Consider the following 20,516-nt stretch of genomic DNA (forward strand, 5'->3'; position numbering starts at 1 on the left):
TAGTATTCCATTGTGTGAACGAACATTTTCTATATCCATTCTTCTGTTGTAGGACATCTGGGTTGTTTCCAGCTTCTGTCTATCACAAATAAGGCCACTAGGAATATAGTGGATCACTTGCCCCTGTGACATGGTGGGGCATTTTTTGGGTATATGCCCAAGACTGGTATAGCTGGGTCTTTAGGTAGATCTGTATCAAATTTTCTAAAGAACCTCCAGATTAATATCCAGAGTGGTTATACCAGTTCGCAATTCTACTAGCAATGCTCATTTTTACTCCAGACCAGTATCTATATAACTAAGAACATAGAATTTCTCTAAAATCAATGACTTTTATCATTCTTACTAAGACTCTTATATGGGATCCCATCCTTTCATCCCTACAGACTTTCCTTGATACCTTGCTCCAAGAAGCATCTTTCGTTCCATTTCTCTTACTCATTATCATGGCCACATCAGAGACACTTAACCTAAATTTCTGTATCAGTAATAACTCTTACCCTTGGATCTGTTGTAACTTTTTTAGGGAACCCTTTACATTTACCAAACAAAATTAAGGAAATTTGATTATAGACTCTGAACAGTAACTGTAAATAAATTATGTACATAGACACTAACAGATGATCCATTGCAGTTTTTAATAAATAGAGCAACTACTTTTTTTCTTATTGCTAAACCATAATCAGATTAATGCCTCAGGAATAATGAAATCCATTTTACAGTTTCAAACCTTGGTGCATAAACACATAAAAGAAATGAAGAAGCAGTAGTAAAATCTGCTGCATAGAAATAAGCATAGGCTTAAAAAGAATAATCCAAGCTAAGCAAAAGTGAAGATTCAGGGTACTTCCACATTGGTAGCATGCTGATTTCATTTCTAAACTTAATTGCTCAATGTCTACTTTTGAGGTCTACCTTGATTTTTTTTTTTTTTAAAGAAAAAGCAAAAGCATTCTGAACTCTGTTGACATTTTGTTCCCTAGAGAGCCTCCTTGACTGTAGGTTTTTGCTGGCCTTGTGGCTCTTCCATGTGGTGGTACTTTCTTTCATTGTAAGTGCACAACCTCTTCTCCTAGGCTGTCAGGAAGTTCTATGGGATTATAGAGTCATCAGAATATCTATATCACAGCAGCAACCAGGTATTAGCTCATGCTTGTGTCTTTTAATGTCTTTATCTAAAAATCCTTGTGTGTGCTGGTGCATAAACACATAAATGTGCACCAAAACACAGAAAAATAAAATACATGAAATAAACTTTCATGGGCATTTTCTCATCATTATGCCCTGATTTGATGGTATTATTTCTTCATGCTGAAAAATTTAAAGCCAATAAAATATGTAATTTTATCTACATATACATACTTCCGAGTACATTTCTAAAGATTGAGGACAAAAACTGGCTGCAATAACATTGCTCCTCCCTAATGAGTACCAGCTAGCTTATGTTTTATGTCCAATGACTGATTTTTTTTCTTTATCTTTTGTTTTGTAAAAGGCAGGATCTTAGTAGGATCTAATCAGTGCATTTGGCTTCTGCCACTGTCTTTTGAATCCAGCCCACACCACCCCCTCCAGGAGGGAATGAGGAGTTTTACTGCTTTATTTTGTTTTTAATTGAAAATAGACTCTTCTTTCATACAATACATCCTGATTACAGTTTCCTCTAACTCCACTCTTCCCAGCTCCCTCCTACCTCCCTTCTTTGCCAAATCCACTTCAATTCCATTTCCCTTCAGAAAAGAGCAGGCATCCAAGAGACAACAGCCAAACAAGACAAAACAATATACAATAAGACAAGGCGAAGGCCCTCATATGGAGGCTGTGTGAAACAACGCAATAGGAGAGAAAAAGGCTCAAGAGCAGGCACAAGGGGCCAGGGACACACCCAATACCACTGTTATGAGTTCTATAAAACACCAAACTAACAACCATAACATATATAGAGAATTTTAATCTGTCCTCAAGCCCATTGTGGAAGTAGGATGTATCACGATAGCTTCCCAGTTAAAACTCAAAAAAAAAAAGAGTTATTTAGATATTGTACCTTAGTAACACAATGTTAAAGAAGTCAAGGCAGCTAGGAAAACATTCTTCCTTTACCTTTGTCATTTCTACCTGTGCCCCATTTAGTCCGGTCTTTGTGTACTTTCTGCATGCCACTTCTACCACAATGACAAACTGTCTCTCAAATACCTTGTTCCCTTGGGGTGTTTGATAAATCTAGAGCCAGCTGGGATACTTGGATGGATTCTTTTGTTGAAACTCAGCATTGGAAGAGAGTCTTAGATGGTAGTTACTCTGTTCACCTTAAGATTTTCAGCTCCTACAACAGAAAAAAAACCTTCCATATTCTTGGTTTTTAAGGCTTAGTCGCTTATGTTATGCTGGTAACATTTTCTGTTCTATCCAGATAGTGATGGAGTTCTTACATCTATTGAACAGACACTGTAGCCATCCCTTTAACAGGCTAGATCTGACTTCCTCAGATTTAGAAGAGTAGAGTCCTCTTGATGACACATCACTCCCATGCCATTAATTTTTTCTCTGGAGTTTAAAAGACACAAACACCGTCCATACATGTTTACACTGAATGGTGCCATTCCCAAAATATAATAAGGATGCTTATTTTACGCAATGCTTGACCTCAACCTTTGGAGTTATGGTAGTGTTTCTATTTACTCCTCAAGTTAATATATACATTATAAGTAAAAAATTCACATAGTGGGTCAGTTGTTCTCCTTTTAGTTCCTTTCTCTGATCTTGTGGCTGGTGTGAATGTCTCCAACACTTGCAAAACTCCCTTCTTAGCTGAGAATTGCTCTCAGGTTCAGAAATTTTGGCTGGCAACAGAATGTAGCAATGATGTTTTGTTTTAGTTGCATTTATTTTTAGAGTTTCTTTTTGTTTATGCAAGTGAACTTCCTTTTAAACAGGAAAGAAGTAGTCATTAAAAAGCGAAATTAATTACTGGTAATATTTTGAGCATTTTGTTGTACACTATGCATTGCTTTAAGGGAACATGATATAATTCAATGACTCCTTTTAATGTCACATGGAAACCAGTGTTATTATTCCTGCTTGTTTAGTGAGGAAAGAGAGAAAGAGGGAATACTTCACTTAAGGTCATAAGTGAATGAGCACTAGCCAGGACTTGGGCTCCTTTTCTCAATCTAATTCTGCCTTAAAATCCAGAGAAGCAAGGTTGGCATGTATGAATGGTGGGTGTAGGAGGTACTAGAATAAAGCAGTTAAGAGGAGTGACTGATCTTCCAAAGGTCCTGAGTTCAATTCCCAACAACCACCTTATGACTCACAAACATCTATAATGGGATCCTATGCCCTCTTCTGGTGTGTCTGAAGAGTCATATTTAGTTTATATGTAAATTTTATCTTAGAGTATGAGATTTGATGGAGACCTTTAAATCTGATCATTAAACTTGTTATCTTCATTTGTAAAGTATTCATAATGACTAGGTCATGAGATATACGGAGAACTTTATTTTGCTGCATAGATTACAGGATTTAACTTCTTAGAGTAACTCCTAGTACATGGTTACTAATCGAAAGAACTGACTAATGTTTTGATCAGGGAACATTATTATCTCCAAAATTGGAGTTTTAAAGAGACTGCAGTTTTAAGTCTAGCTTTTCAATATTGTAGCCATGCTACCTTGGTGAACTTACATTTGTGAAATAGACATGGCAATTAGTCAAACTATTATTTTTCTTTGGAATAAACCAATGAGACAGTACTGATATAAGCTCTTATTTAATTGAAAGTTATGATGAAACTGTAAATGCAGTAGAATTAATGCTAACATCAATTTTTATAACAGATTACTTCTTTGATTAATATTCTCTCTAACTTGTCTATAATATAAAACCATTAAGAAACCAATGTGGGCCATATGTCGTAAAATGAGATAGTTTATAACTATGCTACAATAAATGCACTCAAATGCAAATGATATCCATTATTGAAGAATCTTGTACACAAAATAAATACAAACAGTTGTATTAGTTACTTTTCTATTGCTGTGATAAAGCACTATAAGCAATTTAACTTATAAAGTAAAATGTTTAATTAAGCTTGCAATGTCAGAGGGTTACAGTTTATATGAGTGCAGAGGGAAGACAGGAAGGCATACAGCTCAAGCAGCAGCAGAGAGCTTGAATCTCATTCCACAAGCAGGAGGGAGAGAGAACACACTGGGTGTAAAGCTTCCGAGGCTTTACAACTAACTGCCTGTCACCAGTGACTTTTCCTCTAAGTAGATCACATCTTCTATTCCTCCCCAAGTGTCCAAACAATGGGGACCAAGTGTTCAAACATAAGCTTATGGAGACCGTTCTCATTTCAACTACCACAATAGTGAATGACAGAACTACCTTATGATGTTTTAATTGATTTTTATAAAAACCCATGCTAAAGATATCCTGACAAATACTAATTAGATACTTTTTTTTTGGTCTACGGCTAATCATATATTACATGTATTTTAATAGCAAAATTAATAATGTGGTCACCAATAATGTCTGTGGCAAGGTGAAGTGTGAGGATTGTTGGGTAGAACTAGGTAAAAGAGCTGTTACCACAGATATTGTAGTAAGTACCTGCAGAAAAATATCTTCATGATTAAGTGCCCCAAGATACATGTTAAAAACATTATGACTATTTCACTTTTGGGTAATAAGAAAGTGCTATTACAGCATTATTGTATGTAGCATAAATGCTTGAGGATACTCAAAAGAGGAGAAAATCTCAGCCTGACATTCTAATAAAGAAGTACTCTTCTCTAGTGACTCCTATCCTGTGGTGCAGTAGAAACTAAATAAGACAAATTTAGCATTCATTAGTTGTACATTTACCAGATTCCATCAATATTGCTATAGATGCCTTTGAAAATAATTTACCACCCAAGGTATAATTTAAAATAGATTATTTCTCTAGGATTCAAAGATCTATTTTTATTTTATTGTTTCTACTTAACCATTTAAACTATATGTGTGTGAAATAATGATTTAGCTTCCCTGAATTTTTCTTTTTTAAAGTTTCCTGTTGGGTTTTAGTAGTTATTGTGGTAGATGCTGGACTTAACTCACCCCATCACCTTTTTTGTGTTCTCGACTGTGACCTATGTTCAATCATTTAGGCTGGGAGGATGCAAGGACAGCATGATGTTACCAAGCATGATGTCAATATTCTAGCCCACATTGGGCTCTTGCTTCCTCTGCATTGCTTTTCCCTTTGTTCTCACTCATGTGTTTCTCAACTGATACTGGCTTGGCTCGGGAATGTGACATCATAAGCTCCTCTTATAGCACATTACAATAGGTACAAGTCCTGGCTGACATTGAAATACTTAGGTTTTATTTCAGACCAAAGTATTTTCAGAAGTTAGATGTTCTGCAACATGTCATGGCTGCTCTGAGACAGTATAGGGTACTATTTTTGATGCTACGGTACAACAGGAACATTGATGGAGATGATATTTCTCTCTACCCAAGCCTCTGCTTGCATTATAATTAGAGACGGAAGTTTGAACACTCATCTCTATATTAGAATGTTAGTGCTGTAGAAACCTATTATACATGCAAACATGACAGCCATTTCTCCAAAACTGTGATTTCTACTGAGCATAGATTATGTGCCAAGAATGGCCCTGAGCCATGTCACTTAAAATGCATTAGAGTTTGTCTCTGTCTTCATTTTATTGCTATAAAAGTGTAATATTAGGAGGAATTAATTCTAAGATCTATAAAATAGTAGGACAACTATTATCTATCCATCATCTATCTATCTATCTATCTATCTATCTATCTATCTATCTATCACCTATCAATCTATCTACCTACCTATTATCTATTTATACATGTATCCTTATATTACAATAAGTGAAAAGTTTTGTGATTGTCAACATACAAAGACAATTAGCATAAACAGAGTAGTCAAAATGGATCAGGGCTCCACACAGGATGCACAGTGAAAGGACCTACAAGGGGGGAAATGGGAGGGGCTAAGGGACATCGTGCTGAAGAGTTTAGCAGATGCTTCTATGTCAGTTTGTTGAAAATTGCACAGAAAAGCAACTCAACTCACAGATTAAATTCTTTCGTAACTTTAAGAATTCAGTAAGAGGATTATATTTACATAGGATGGAAAGAATAGTCAGCAATGATTGGAATCCTGACAATAGAAACCGTCAAACTCAGTATTTAATTCCTTCAAGCCTAAGTGTCTGATTTTGGTTTCAGTTCTTTTAAACCTTTTTTATGAGTGGGGTTTATAAATAGCAGTATAAATATGTCATACCTTATGCATATCTAAATTACTCACATTTTATTTTGATGTAATTAAGAGGATTATAGGAAGGTAAAAGCTTCCATGTAAGTCTTGCTATTCTCTTTCATGAGAGAATAGAGTATTGACGAAAAAGTTTTGAAAACTTAGAGCCAGGTTTTAATTTAGCAATTTGCATGTGCCATGAAAGTTGAAAGTGATGAAGAAGTTTTATTCAACATGCCAAATGTATTAGGTTGACATACGTAAAGGTTATTATTAATAATAATAAGCCTTCCCTTAGTAGATGGTAACAGAATGGCACCATTTGAGTAGAAAACAGAGCAAATATAAAGTAGGGCAATAGAGCTGGCTTTGGCAAGGGGAAGGTATGGGGACACTGTGACCATTAGGTAGAAACACTGCATGAAAACATATAGAGTCTACCTTGGCTTGGAGGCAATTCTGGACTCCAGAAACCTTCAAAGGCAATGCTCCAGGCAAAAGAACATACAGCCAAGAACTGTGTGCTTCTGAAGAAACCATGCAGGGGTAGATGGAAATGCAAGTATACACAAGGGAGAACAAGACAAGGAAGTAGCATCAAAACTCCCTTAAAATTTCAGGACTGAGCATTTGATATACATGCAAGTTATATTATAAATAATGAAGAAAGTTATATTTAGGAATAAATATGTATATAAATATATGAATGCAATAACTATTAATAAAACAAATGGGCCTAAATTTGGAGAAGAGTGGAAAGGAGTATACAGGAGGGGTTGATGGGTGGACAGGGAAGAGAGAAATGTAACCTTTATCTCAAAAATGAAAAAAAAAAATCAAACGATAGTCCTTCATGAGGAGGCTGGGTAACATGTATGTGTAAAAAAAAACCAACCCTGTATTTAAGCATTAAAAGTGTTTTACTGCATTAAGATGCTATGAGAAATCTCTAAACAAAGAACAATTGGAAGCAAGAAAAATTACTGGTATATAAATAAAGGAACTTAATTCCTATATCTTGCTAGACTCAGTCCCTACAATGCCCTTTGGTGGGGAAGCAGATAATACTGTACTATTTATAGACCTGACAGGATGGTTCAGTGTTTAAGAACATTTGCTGCTTAAACAAACAGAACAGAGCTTAGGTCCCAGCACCTACACAGATTGGTTCGCCTACAACTCTAACTTCATGGCATATGATACCAAAGCCTCAAAGAGCACCTGAGCATGTTTGTATGCATACATTCTCACTAGCACATACACAAACACAAGCATGCATATAAGCTAAATTAGATATATAAATAAATAAATATATATATAAATTTCAGTTTTCAAGAGTCTACCACATGGTTGATACATGCAAATTAATTTTGTCTGAAGGGCTACAGTACACCTGAACATATACTCATTTCATAATTTTCTCCTATTGAAACTTCTTAATGTAAGTTTTGTATTCTTTGATAAAACTTCTATAAAAATCATGCCTACAAAATAAGTATTCAAATTCAGTGAACATGTATTAAGTACCAAGGATGTGTCACAGTAACACATAGTATTTTGTCATTTTTGTCTCATTCCTGTAAGGTAGTGGTTTTCTTTGTTTTTTTAATTTGGGGTGTTGGCAGTGTAACTCTACCTTGGTGTTAGAACACAAAGAAAAGGTAAAGGAAAACTTGGTAGATTTGCATAAAAAAACCTTCTTTGATTTTCCTCAAGAGCCACATCATACATGACTACACTATACTGTGAAGGCCAGGAAGGTGACATCATCCATGCTTATGCGTAGCTCTGTGCCATTTAATAGTTTGATGAATTACATACCCATCACAACCTCAAGGTACAGGACTGGTTCATTACAACCTCTTTATAGTAATGTCTCCTTGATACATACCTTAGGATACTTACCAAGAATGTGACCTAAGAGAAACCAAAATATGCAGTTAGCATAACCCTATATAGCACTTTTATTTAAAAGTTGTTGCATATTTAATTGTATCCCTTTTTAAATCTTTCACTTATTTTTCACTTAAATTTTAGTAAGAACTATTTCATAATTTTGATCTGGTTTTCACTTGCTTAAGAACATCTATGTCATTTATAGTTTGTGTCACTACAAATAAAATTGCAACAAACTCCTGTGATCAAGATTTTGTGACATGGGTTTTAATAAATTATATTCACAGAGACAGAGGTGACAAAACCTCCATAGGAATGCTGGGTCTCATCCTATAACTGGTTGTCCAAACCAGGATCTTTTTGCTTCATTCCCCGTGCCATTATTCATTCTTTCACATTACCTGCATACAAGCTGTTTTTCAGGTAGTTTCATAAAGTAATGACTAACTACATGATTAATTCTGGGAAAATACTAGTTTTAAGCGTACATATGTAACACCTTAACTGGTTTTGTGTATCCTTTATATCCACTATTCATTCATTCATTCATTCATTCACCCAAAACATGGTTTGAGTCCCTGCTAGGTACCAAGTTATGAGTGAATGTTGAGGCCTGGTGCCTAGCCCATGTGGATTCTATGAAATATCATGTATTTCTATGAACTTTAATTTTAATGATCTTCAATTTTAAATTTGTTTGGAGTTCATGTGATTTCTATGGAAATACTTTAAATGTGTATAACTAAGTGTAAATTTCCTGAAACAGTTTGGGCAGCTGTACCTTGTCCTAACACAGGAAAACAACTGCTGAACATTCATATACATACTAAGTCTAAGTTTGCAAGGTATACAAATGGCATCTTGTAAAAATGGTGAGTTGTGGGTGGAGACTGTAGCTTGTTAATCAATGGGTAATTTTCTCCACTTATTTATGCTTCCCTTTCTCTAAATAGCATGAAAAAGTAATCAACCGTCCACAGAGCACCAGAAGAGTTTCTACAGACCCTCTAGGTAAGGACTTTTGGCTTTATCCTTGCCATACTATTTTTTATTGTTTTATAGTTTATATATGGATGAGTCCTTTTATATAAAAGAAATTAGAAAGTGATGCTAGCATCGCTTGATGTATGCATAACCCAAAATAGCATTTGCAAATGCACATATGATTAAACTTACATTGAAACTCATAGAAATGTGAGCTATAAAATATATTTTGCTCAGATGGCAAAAAAATTCCCAAGTTGGTAAATACACTATAGTTTTGCACTATTGCAAAACTGTTCAATTTCGACTCTGACTTTCAGTTGTCAGTATCTTGTGTCATTTGGGAAGACCAACTTTAGATGTCTGTAGATGCGAGGTTGAGGTGGGTATTCCTTTGAAACAAAACAGTAGGTTCCATTGCCTAATGCTGGGTGAAATATTTGGTTGTGGTTATTCAAAATTAGTTAGGTTGCATATAAACAAATATGTAGCTACCTAACAAAGATGCAAGTTTTCAGATAGGATTTGACATTTTTATTGCATTTTTAGCTTTTAAGTATGTTATTTGATAATGTTAAATCTACTAACCCTATAACTTATACACTTCAAAAATATCAGATTATTCTCCACACTTCATTGGGTCCGCCAGGAATAGAACAGAGTCCTGATTAGCAATCCTTATGGGTTAATGCAGAAAACGCAGGCACTTCTGAACTGCATTGGGTAGAGAACAGAAATTTCAGTATCATATATTTTATCAAGAAAGTACTTTTTAAAAGAGAGCAAGTGTAGTTCACATAAGTGAAGTAGGTGAAATCTCAGAAAATTAACTGTTAAAGAAATTGATATTCAAATAAAAGCAGAACAGCTGCTGTTCTCAATGACCGTCAGAGTATACAAGAGTCCACAGATCCTCCTTGTGTGTGTTAGGAAGTTCCAGGTACCACCAAAGCTTCAAATGCAGCGATGATCATAGACGGGGTTAGACTTGACTTGGTGATGTGTCCCGTGACCAGCAAGACTAAGTCTGGAAGATTAATGGATATATTACAAAGATCTGAGTGGGGACACACCAGGGAACTCCAGGCTTCTGTGTGCAGGACTAGCCCAAACAATGCATTTTCCATTTTTATTGTTAGGCGAACAAAACATGGGGTGATGTTTACAGGTATCTTAAGCAAATACAAATACAGTGAGGAAATACACATGAACTCCATACAAATCACATGAACTCCAAACAAATTTAAAATGGAGATCATTAAAATTAAAGTTAATAGAAATACATGATATTTCATAGAATACCTTATATCTTATAAATGTTATATCTTATCATCTTTGGTCATGTAAAAAGAACCAAGAATATTCCTCCCAGGCCTTTGCCATTTTCACAGAGATTCACGAGGACACTCCAGCCCATTGCCTTCCTGTTCTTTCTTTCAAGTGCATTCATTCTCTTATCAGAGTTTATGCAATTCTTTCTATAAGGCTACCTTCTGGGAGTACCATTCTGCACTCTGCTCCATCCGTGGCATCCACAGGATTCCTGCACAGGTTCCCCTAGTGAGTAACAATAAACAAAACAAATGTTTACAGTGCCAGATTAAAAAACCTAAATAAGAAAAGTGCCTTTCAATACATATGTGAAAGGGATTAATAAGATCAAACCCCAAACTTTTATTAGTTATGTCAAATACAAAAAATTGAGCCAAAGTGGACAGCAAAAACATAAAAGAGGATCCTAAGTCTGCCAATACTTCAGCAAGATGATAGACCATTGTAGTAGTCAGTCTTCCACCACTGTGACAAGATAACTGAGGAAATCAAGTGAAAAGTTCAGGAAGGAACCTAGAGAAGCGGCTCAGTGATAAAGAGCATTTGTTGTTCATCCGATACCCACATTATGGTAACTCCAGTTACAGGGAATTTGGTGCCTTCTTTTTGCTTCCGTGGGCACTGTGTGTCGTACTTATACATACACACAGGCAAGCACTAGTATATATAACACAAAATAAATGCATCTAGAAATACTTAAAATAAGAAAAATTTATTTTGGCTCAGTTTCACCATAACTTTCTGGAAGTAGAGTACAACAGGGTGGGAGGAATTGGCAAAGGAGTCCTGTTCAACTCAACCCTTCAGAAAAAGACAGAAAAATTGGAAGACCTCAAAATTATAGTTCTGTAAACAAAAAAGGGCCAACGAGCTAACTTTTTCTCACCAGGCTCCATATCCTAAATGTTCCACCATCTCCAAATAGCACTATAGGCCAAGAGACTTGGACATTTGGGGGACAATATTCAAGATTCAAACTGTAACAAGAATGAGTAATAGTGACTCACCAAGGCTGGAAACCAGAAGACATATAGAGATCTGTAAAGCTGAGTTAGTTAGGCATATCATCTGTGAAATAAGATTTGAGAAATTTAAGTAATATTCAGTGTTTTAGCTTACTCAACCAAACTACCACATTAAAACCCCAAAAGGCAAACAAGTAAAATAAAGACAAAGCAGTTGGAGAGAAGGAAAGGCCAAAAGTGATGTTTTTAATTTTATAAATATGATACCTCAGTTGTCTGTTCTATAGCTATATAGATAAATTTATCTCTTACAAAGAGATGAATGTTTCAGAGAAAAACAAAGCTACAAATGAAACTGTGGCAGATATGGTATATGTTATGTATAGAATAGAAGTAACTGAGCAAGAATATATGAATTTATTGGAGGGAGACAGAAGAAATGGCAAAATTTGGTTTGGCAAGATGGTTTAGTAAGTAAAAGAGCTTTCCTTACAAGCCCAAAGACCTGAGTTCAACCCCTGGGCCACACAGTAGCAGAACTGGCTCCCAATCACATTACCTTCTGACCTAGAAAGACACACTATGGCATATGGACAACAACATTCTCATCTATACACACATACACATATACATACACACACATACACACACACAGAGAGAGAGAGAGAGAGAGAGAGAGAGAGAGAGAGAGAGAGAGAGAGAATGAGATTAAACAGAAGTTATATTGTAAGGCTCCATAATTCTCCAAAGAATGATACCCTAGACTCAAATAGTATGTAAATGCAAACTGTGTTTTATTCTGCAGAAGGCCAGCATGCTGGAGTCTCCCATTACCAAGACAGAGAAACAATCAAGTGAGCTCTCAGGTCTGATTTAAAGCACATTAGAGAACTCTGGGGTAGCCGACCTTTATCTTACTCTACCTCTAGGGACATTACATAACCAGGGCCTAGGGGCTGGAAACTGTTGCTGAGGAAGTAGCTAAGAAAGTCTGGAAACTGCTGCTGACCCATTGTCTTTGCCTCAGGCCAGGTGACAGGGCATTTTTTTGAAGGCAGGACTTGCCTGGACTTTTGCAGTTCTTGGAAACAGAGATTTAGGCTTTGTCTCTTGAACTGCCAGTTTGAAGCCTGTCATGGAGTCAGCCTAGCCTTCTTAATATTTAGGAACAAAATAGTTTCTTTAAAAATTTCAAGAGACGGCCAGGCAGTGGTGGTGCACACCTTTAATCCCAGCACTTGGGAGGCAGAAGCAGGTGGATTTCTGAGTTCGAGGCCAGCCTGGTCTACAGAGTGAGTTCCAGGACAGCCAGGGCTATACAGAGAAAGAAACCTTGTCTAAAAAAACAAAAAACAAAACAAAAAACAAATTCAAGAGATCTGACACAGGAAACCTCCACTAGTCACACTGGAGAGATGGGTTAATGAAGGGAAGAAAGAAAAGAAGAAAACCATGGAGACCATGAAATACGACTCCTACCAATAGTAAAAAGTAATGGCAGGATCCATGTGTGTCAGAGAAGATTTAGAGTAAGAAACAGTAGCTGTAAGTAGTAACCAAAATGTCTCTAGGATGCTTTGAGTAATTGTTTACCTAGAATGTTAAACAGAGCCCCAAAGCAAACATTCAATAGCATTTTTTTAAGGAAAAACAAAGAAAATAATAATAAAGGAAGTAAGCACTGTAGTTTGACATACCATAATAATCGAAGTGAGCGGAGGTCTCAGAATGTTTGGAACCCACAGAAACAGCTTTTCGTAAAGTAGGAAAATAACCATTAGCTGAGTGAAAGGGAATGGCTGAAGTGGGGGCTTAAAGGAAGAAGAAAGGATTCTCTGGTCATTGGTGTAGTTAATTTTAAATTGAATTGAGAAAAAGAAGAGATTTCCATGTAGACTTGCCAATATTTTAAATAGTATGAGTGATAGAAAGTACAGTCATTCTGGATTTCTGATGGGGTTGAAAACTTATAGTCTCATAGCCAATCCTTGCTATTTACTTTGAGAGAAAAGATTTGAGAGGATGGTTTTCAGCTGACATTCATTCTAAAGCCAAGCCAAGCCAAAAAAAAAAAAAAAAAAAAAAAAAAAAAAAAAAAGCCAGGTTCAGAACTAAGTCTTTTATTTAGGAGAGATGACAGAGGTTCTGCTTAGTCAACAAAATGATGGACTGGGTGTTAGGTCTATCTTGCACCTTACTGACATAAATTGGTATAGTTATGCTCTAACTGTATTTTGAGAGAAAAGTTTTATTTTAACAGGAAGGGTGATATGTAGGAGGAGCTAAGGTGGAAGGAGTAAGGAGAAGAGGAGGAGTAAGGAGAGGAGGAGCTAGGTGATGAGAGAGAATGAGAGAGGGGGGCCAGACATGGAGGCAGATGTTCACATGTCTCTGCCAGTCAAAGATAGTTGATATATCTAGGTTGGGTATTAGGTTACACTTCTGATTGATATTGAGCATTACCAAATTTATAAAGCCATTGGTTAACATTAAAAAAATTGTATAAAAGCAAAAAGGAGAAGGGGGTATGTGATAGGGGTTTTCTAGGGAGGGGAAATGGAGAAAGGGGATGGCATCTGAAATGTAAATAAAATATCCAATAAAAAAAAGAATGTAGCATAGTTGGTTGCATTCAACACATTTTTTATGAATCCGCTGGAAACCAGGATTAAAATTAGAAAACTAGAATCAATGAAGCTGAAGAGGAAACACGTTTTAAGTTGGTTCTATGATCACCATGGATATAGAAAGCTGAGCCTTTAAGGCTGTACTGGTACAGAGGCAGATAGAACGCTACAGGGATGTGTGACGATCGGGGATAGCTAGTAGAGATGGGTCAGTGTGTATATTTGGGAGCATAAGAAGTGGAGCCATGGAAGTTTAGGATGTGGAGAAAAATAGTGATGTTGAGAAGTTTAGGCCACAGAGGAGGAATCAGTCATTTGACTGAGGACAAGATTTTCCAGGCTGTGGATGGATGTAGTTCAGTGACAGAGTGGTGGTCTACAATGAAGTAGAGTCACTGCTGACCAGGGGTCAGGCCCTGCTCTTGATCTTCAGCAATGCAAAGAAAGAAAAAAGAAACAAGCAATAAAGGAAGGGAGGGACAGAGGGTGGGAGGGACAGAGGGAGGGAGGCATGCAAGGAGGGAGGGAGGAAAAAGAAAAGAATGGACTAGAATATAAAATAAAATAATAGAAAAGAAAAGGAAAAAGAAAAGGAGAAGGAAAAGAAACGTGACGAACGCTTCCAACCTGTTTGAGGAACATGAGACAGGCCAATGAGATTGTGGACAGTGGCATGAATATTCACCAGCAAGTCTCCTGCTGATGTCTAGAGAAGGATGAAGAGATGGAGAGACACAGAACTATGAAGTGCAATGGGTATCAAAATTAGTGCATTGCCCGATGCAAGGAGAACACTGTTTGGAAAACCAGCAAGGATGTATTTTTTAAAAGTAATCCGCATAAGAAACTGGCTTCAAGTACTGTTTATGAAAGTTGTACATGTGGGAAAAAAATCACAAAACGGGCAAAGTGGGCTGTGTCAAAATGAGAGTCTGGATCACACACCAAAACCAGTAACTGTAGGAAAATGGAATTAGAAGTATAAGAGATGGCCAGGTGGTTCTCAGACCTGGTGAGGGTTATGTTGAGGATTCTGCACATAGTGAAGATGCTTGCAGATCTAACTGGTGCAGAGGAGTCGAAAGGTTAGTGTAAAGGACTTTCTGTAGAATGTACCCTGGGTACCCTGGGTTTTGTGAATATTTGTGTAGTTATATTCCTGTGAAAATTGACAGGCTTACGTATTTATTGCAATGATGTTAATAAAGAGAAATATCTTTTTGTAGCCACACAACATCCTGTCACACAGTGCCACTTAAGAGTGGTCAGGATTCATCAGCTCATCAAAAATACCAAGTGCATCTTTACCCTTGCATCACATTGTGTAGATGGGGAATAAAAATCATTTTAAGAAGCCCTTTTGGTTCCTAAGGACAGTCACATCGCTAGGCCTCTGCAGAAGCTGGTACCTCGGATGATCTTTGGACTTGTCAGAGTTTCAGCAGCCTATGGGGTGTTTTCGAAGCGTTCTTTCTCAGAGGCTAACCCTGAGAGCAAGTAGATTCTAGGTGAGCTGGTGAGGAGAGTTAGAGCAGCATGTACCTAAGCAAGAGTAGTAACTTTACCACAATTACCTAATCTTACATGTGCCCTGACAGACGCCCTTTGGGATAACTTGCTCCACTGGCTGGCTGAGGAACTCTCTGAAGAAGGTGTTGAAGTCCTCGCTGCCTCCCTCCCACTGCGCCGCAGCACAGTCCAGCTAATCAAACTCAAGCATCCTGATGATCTGACAGAGCAGATCCATGAACTCCTTTGCTTCTGGAAAAGATCACTCCCGACTTCCACTGACAAAATTCGCCTCCTGGCTCGCCATCTTCGCAAGATGGGCAGGGGTGATCTCGCAGAAGAGCTCAAATTCAAATGGGAACATAAGGTGTTCACAGAACCGCAACCCTGGTTTGATGTGGATGCTGAATAAAGGTCTGTTCACTGTCTTTTCCCTAAAAAGGGGCTCATAGATTTTAAAGATTGGATGTCACCATTTCCCAGTTACCGAGTAAGATTGTTTGAAGTGAGTCTGTTTGATAGACTTGCTACTGGGAAATCAATGGAAACAAAGGAGAAGCTTGTAGCAGCAAGTTTAGCTACACTGCTTTGGCTCCCAGGGGCTCTCGATGTCAGCCACCTGTCAGAGCCCTCTGGATTCATGAATGAAACACACACACACACACACACCAGTTAATTTTAAATGTCTTGACTAGCTCAAAGGCTGGGCAATTCTAATCCTCTCTGAGGCTAGCACACATTTCCCTCCTGTAATCCTGGTTTAATTCTGTCTAATTCTATATTTTATCTTTGTTGTCTTGGCTCCTTCTGGGCGGTTCTCTAGTCTTCGTTGCCTAAGATGCTTCTGGGTATTCCTTCTCACATACATTTTGGGTGACTTTCTTTCTGCAGTTCTAAATCCGATCCAACTCCCTCAGAATCATGGCGTGTTGGGAGCTGACTTTAGTAGAAAGCAGCTAGATCAACTTTGCAGCCATCTGGAACCATATACCCTGATGATAGACTTGGTTTTCAAAAGCCTATAACAGCTGAAGCACACTCTGATAAATATATTGTTTATCCCACATAGCTTGTTTTGCTGTTTAGTGACCTCAGCTGTATGGTGCACGTGGTATATTGTTTTCACCTGTGTTCTCCTATTTGTGCTTATAAATACCCAGGATTTCCTTATAAAGGTGGTGGTGTAGTAGTGGAGTAGGGTGGTATAGTGTGTGGTGTAGTAGAGTAGGAATTGTATGTGAAGACAGTAAAGGAGACTTGACTACAGATCCTCTGGTTTGTTTTCCATTCTTCGCGTTTCTCCCCCTTCTTCCCCCCATTCTCTCTCTCTTGCTAGACCCTGACCTGTGGACAGAGCCGGCTGCAACAATTTTGGCCGCCTAAAGTGGGCCAGCTTAGGCCTCAACAGTTTTGGCACCCGAACGTGGGACTAGTGAGGTTCCCAACAATGGCGAGTCTTCCCTCCTTCCTTCCAGTTTCTTGTGCATGCCAATCCTAAGGTCCTGCCTCAGTCTATCTGCCCAAGCATTGACCATTGGCTCTTTATTGATCAATCAAAAATCAGCTGTGGACAAAGACCTTCAGCTTTTGGACACACAGATTTTGGGGGCCGGATTAAACCAAAGCATGGAACCAATCACCAACAGAAGCTTAATTAGACAACTGAAGACACTCCTGGGTGTCAACACCATAAAACCTGACTGATGTGTTTTCTGGGGCCAGTAGCACCATGGGTTCAACTAGGTTTAATGGCATTTGCAGTAGAACTTCCCCAGTTTATATTTCCATAGCTAAGGTTGCTTTCTACATGTAAAGTTAAGCTATATTATAGAGAATGACTTTTAAACAATTATTACATAAAATTCAGCTAGTTGTTCATGACTCCGAGCTACCAATTCCATGTACATAGATGACAGAAGCCCACATGCAACGATGTGAAGTAAAGGGAGCCATGAAAAGCAGTAAGTCAATTTTAGAAAACGGAAACCCTTAGAAATAAATTAAAAGTGTAAACATACTTCAACCACTTACTGTCAAAAGGACACTGGACTTGATGACTTGCTATATTTATTATTAGGGAAATTAAGCAGCACAGAAAACATGAAGTTGTGTAACATAATCCAAGGCCTCTTGCAATTACTTTAAAAGGGTGGGGTTTTTGCTTAGCTAAGAGAAATCTTATTAAGTGAAATCTTAAGTGTCAGGGTGGGAGCAGGAAAGGGGTGCAAAACACTGTTCTGTCCTCCTTGGCAGCCTGAGATCTTCCCTTTGTTAGGGACCTGGACATAGGTCAAACTGAAGTTCATGGCTTCAACATAGGGAAGAATTTCACGACTAGCCAGCGTTAAATAGAGGTGGCATTTACTAAAGATATTTGAGAGTGGGGATCAGCACGAGGATTAAGACAGAAGGAAAATGCCCAGGGGTGCTACCCAGCGAGCATGGTAAGAGTTTCCCCAAGATAGTCACAATTTACTGTCTTACATTTTATTAGTCATGAAATAATGTATTAACTAAGATTTTCATTTTACATAACACCCAAAAAGAACAAAAAGTGTTTTGTGTTCTTAGAGTGAATAGAACAGAATAAAATATTTTTGCTTTTCTGACTGCAAAAAGATTTCATGTTTCTTTTATTCTGCCACTAGAGATCACTATTTCAGATATTAATTAGTTCTTTCTGGTGTCCATCTCTCTTCCAAGAAAAGTATTTCATTCCTATTTGTATAGATTTATGTTTGTACACACATATATATGGTCTAACAAACCCCTTCCAAACACACATAAGCCCCCTCATGTATATGCCCTCACTCGCTCATCTTCCTAATCCTATACATCTCTCTAGTATCTGTACATGCATACAAACACACATGCATCACACACACATACATCACACACACACACATACATACAAACAGGCACACACATACACACAGCAACATACATGCACACAAACATCTCACACGCATGTGCCCACACAAACATGCACACACATATACACCACACACACATACAAACACACATGCATACATGACACATACTCATGTGCACACATATACATCACACACACATAAACACACATGCCCACACTCACCACATACACACACAGGCGTGCACACACACTCATATGCACACATCTCCTTTTCACACTTTCTACAATCATGCTCTTACCATACCATTTTCTTCATATTCTTACACCTATCTGTGTATCACATGTGTATCTGAATACTGTCAGCAACACATCACTTTTGCCTATTCAAACACATTTTTATATACATAACCACATGTACACACATGGGCATACTCTCAAATTTACTTGTACATGTCCACATAGATTCACAGGTATATCCTGTCATATATAGTCTACTCCCACATCTCATACACACATTCAACATGTATACCTTCAAATTCATACACACATACGCGTGCGCGCGCACACACACACACACAAAGGCACACATACACCTTACCTGCACACTTATTTTTTTTCACACAATTACAAAGGCTACTCTTCCCTTTCATTTTTTTCTCTCACATACATTTAAACTCACACACAAATGTTTACTCTGAAAGGGAGATACATGCATACATACATCCCTTCATACACATTGACATAGTTTTCTCATTATTAAAATACTTTTCATATAATTGCAACAATAAAACAATAAAGAGACATATAAAGAAAAGGGAAAAAAAAAAACCCAGCATCTTTCAGTACTACTTCTTTAAATAATGTGGAGAAATTGGCCTGATGTGAGGTATCTTTTTCTCTGGTGGGAACCTGCTCCAGAATTCCCTACAGCCACTCCCCAGCCTCATGTAACTGTATTCTGTCTGATTTGCTAACCTATGGATCACATTAGTAGTACCTCTGGCCTCTAGTTGGATTTGCTTAATGGAAGACCTAGCAAGCAACTGGAGGGCAGGAGGGAAGAGAACTGCTCCACACCAAGCTTTTCCCTCCCATGGCCATGGTTCTGTTCCTCATCTAAACTCCTCTCCAGCAGGGCACACTCCTGGGGGCTGGTAACTGGCTTTTTTCCTTCCTTGAGGCTGGAGCTTACACCAGCATCCTGTCAGGAGCAGCTGCACTGTTCCTTTGCTTCCTATAAGTTCCTTCTATTACGACAAGGCTCCTTTAATTATTGCTATTTTATCTCCCCATCTGTTTCTTATTGAAATTCCAGTCAATTCATCTCTATCCCTCACCTCTGAGTGTGAGGTGATAGAAAGAAAGAAAGAAAGAAAGAAAGAAAGAAAGAAAGAAAGAAAGAAAGAAAGAAACTTGTCTGTGTGAATTTTACCAGAAGGGGAGTGATGTATTTGTATGTAATTTATAGTTTCAAAAACTAATGTCTTACTTATGTGCATTTTCAATGTACTTAAGTGCTTCACCTGAAAGTTCCTGTCATATCATAGTTAATTTTAGAAAATATGTAAATTAAGAAAAATGTAACCTGGATTCTCTGATGTTTGTTTTGTTTTGTTGAAATGCACTAATGTTGCTATGCATGCTTATAGTTTGTTCATTTTCATTATTGCTCAGTACTTCATTATGGGAAGAAGTAAAATTGTACATGCATTCTTTTTTGTTTGCTAGATTTTTTTAGCCAGGATTTCTCTGTGTAGCTCAGTCTGTCCTAGAACTTACTTTGTAGACAAGACTGCCCTTTAACTCAAAGAAATTCTCCTGCCTCTGCCTCCCAAGTGCTGGGATTAATGGTGTGCACCACCACAATCCAGCACATTATTCATAATAGTCTACCATAAACTGACATTGAAATAAATTCTCCTTTCAGATTGTCATATACAGTGTTATTGTGAAAATTCTTTGCATACTATTTAGCATATATATGTTAATTTAGCCTTCCTGCTTGTTTGACACCAAACAAGCAAGGCTTAAGGATGATGTATCAT

The 20,516-nt window shown here is 37.5% G+C and overlaps 1 protein-coding gene across 3 annotated transcripts in view; it reads left to right on the forward strand.

Moving 5' to 3' along the window:
- The window catches only part of Dthd1 (death domain containing 1), a 77,110-nt gene that overhangs the window by 49,838 nt on the left and 6,756 nt on the right, over nt 1-20,516 (forward strand). Inside the window, exons 9-10 of one of the 3 annotated variants that reach the window (XM_076938513.1) lie at nt 9,136-9,193; nt 15,689-16,013. In XM_076938513.1, coding sequence (XP_076794628.1) covers nt 9,136-9,193; nt 15,689-16,011 — 381 coding nt within the window. In that variant the 3' untranslated portion in view covers nt 16,012-16,013. Of the gene's footprint in view, nt 1-9,135; nt 9,194-15,688; nt 20,408-20,516 lie in introns of those variants that run through there. The other 2 variants (XM_034509448.2, XM_076938514.1) reach the window with 2 other exon arrangements.

Source organism: Arvicanthis niloticus, chromosome 7 (assembly GCF_011762505.2).
Source record: "Arvicanthis niloticus isolate mArvNil1 chromosome 7, mArvNil1.pat.X, whole genome shotgun sequence".
In the NCBI taxonomy this organism is placed as follows: Eukaryota; Metazoa; Chordata; class Mammalia; order Rodentia; family Muridae; genus Arvicanthis; species Arvicanthis niloticus.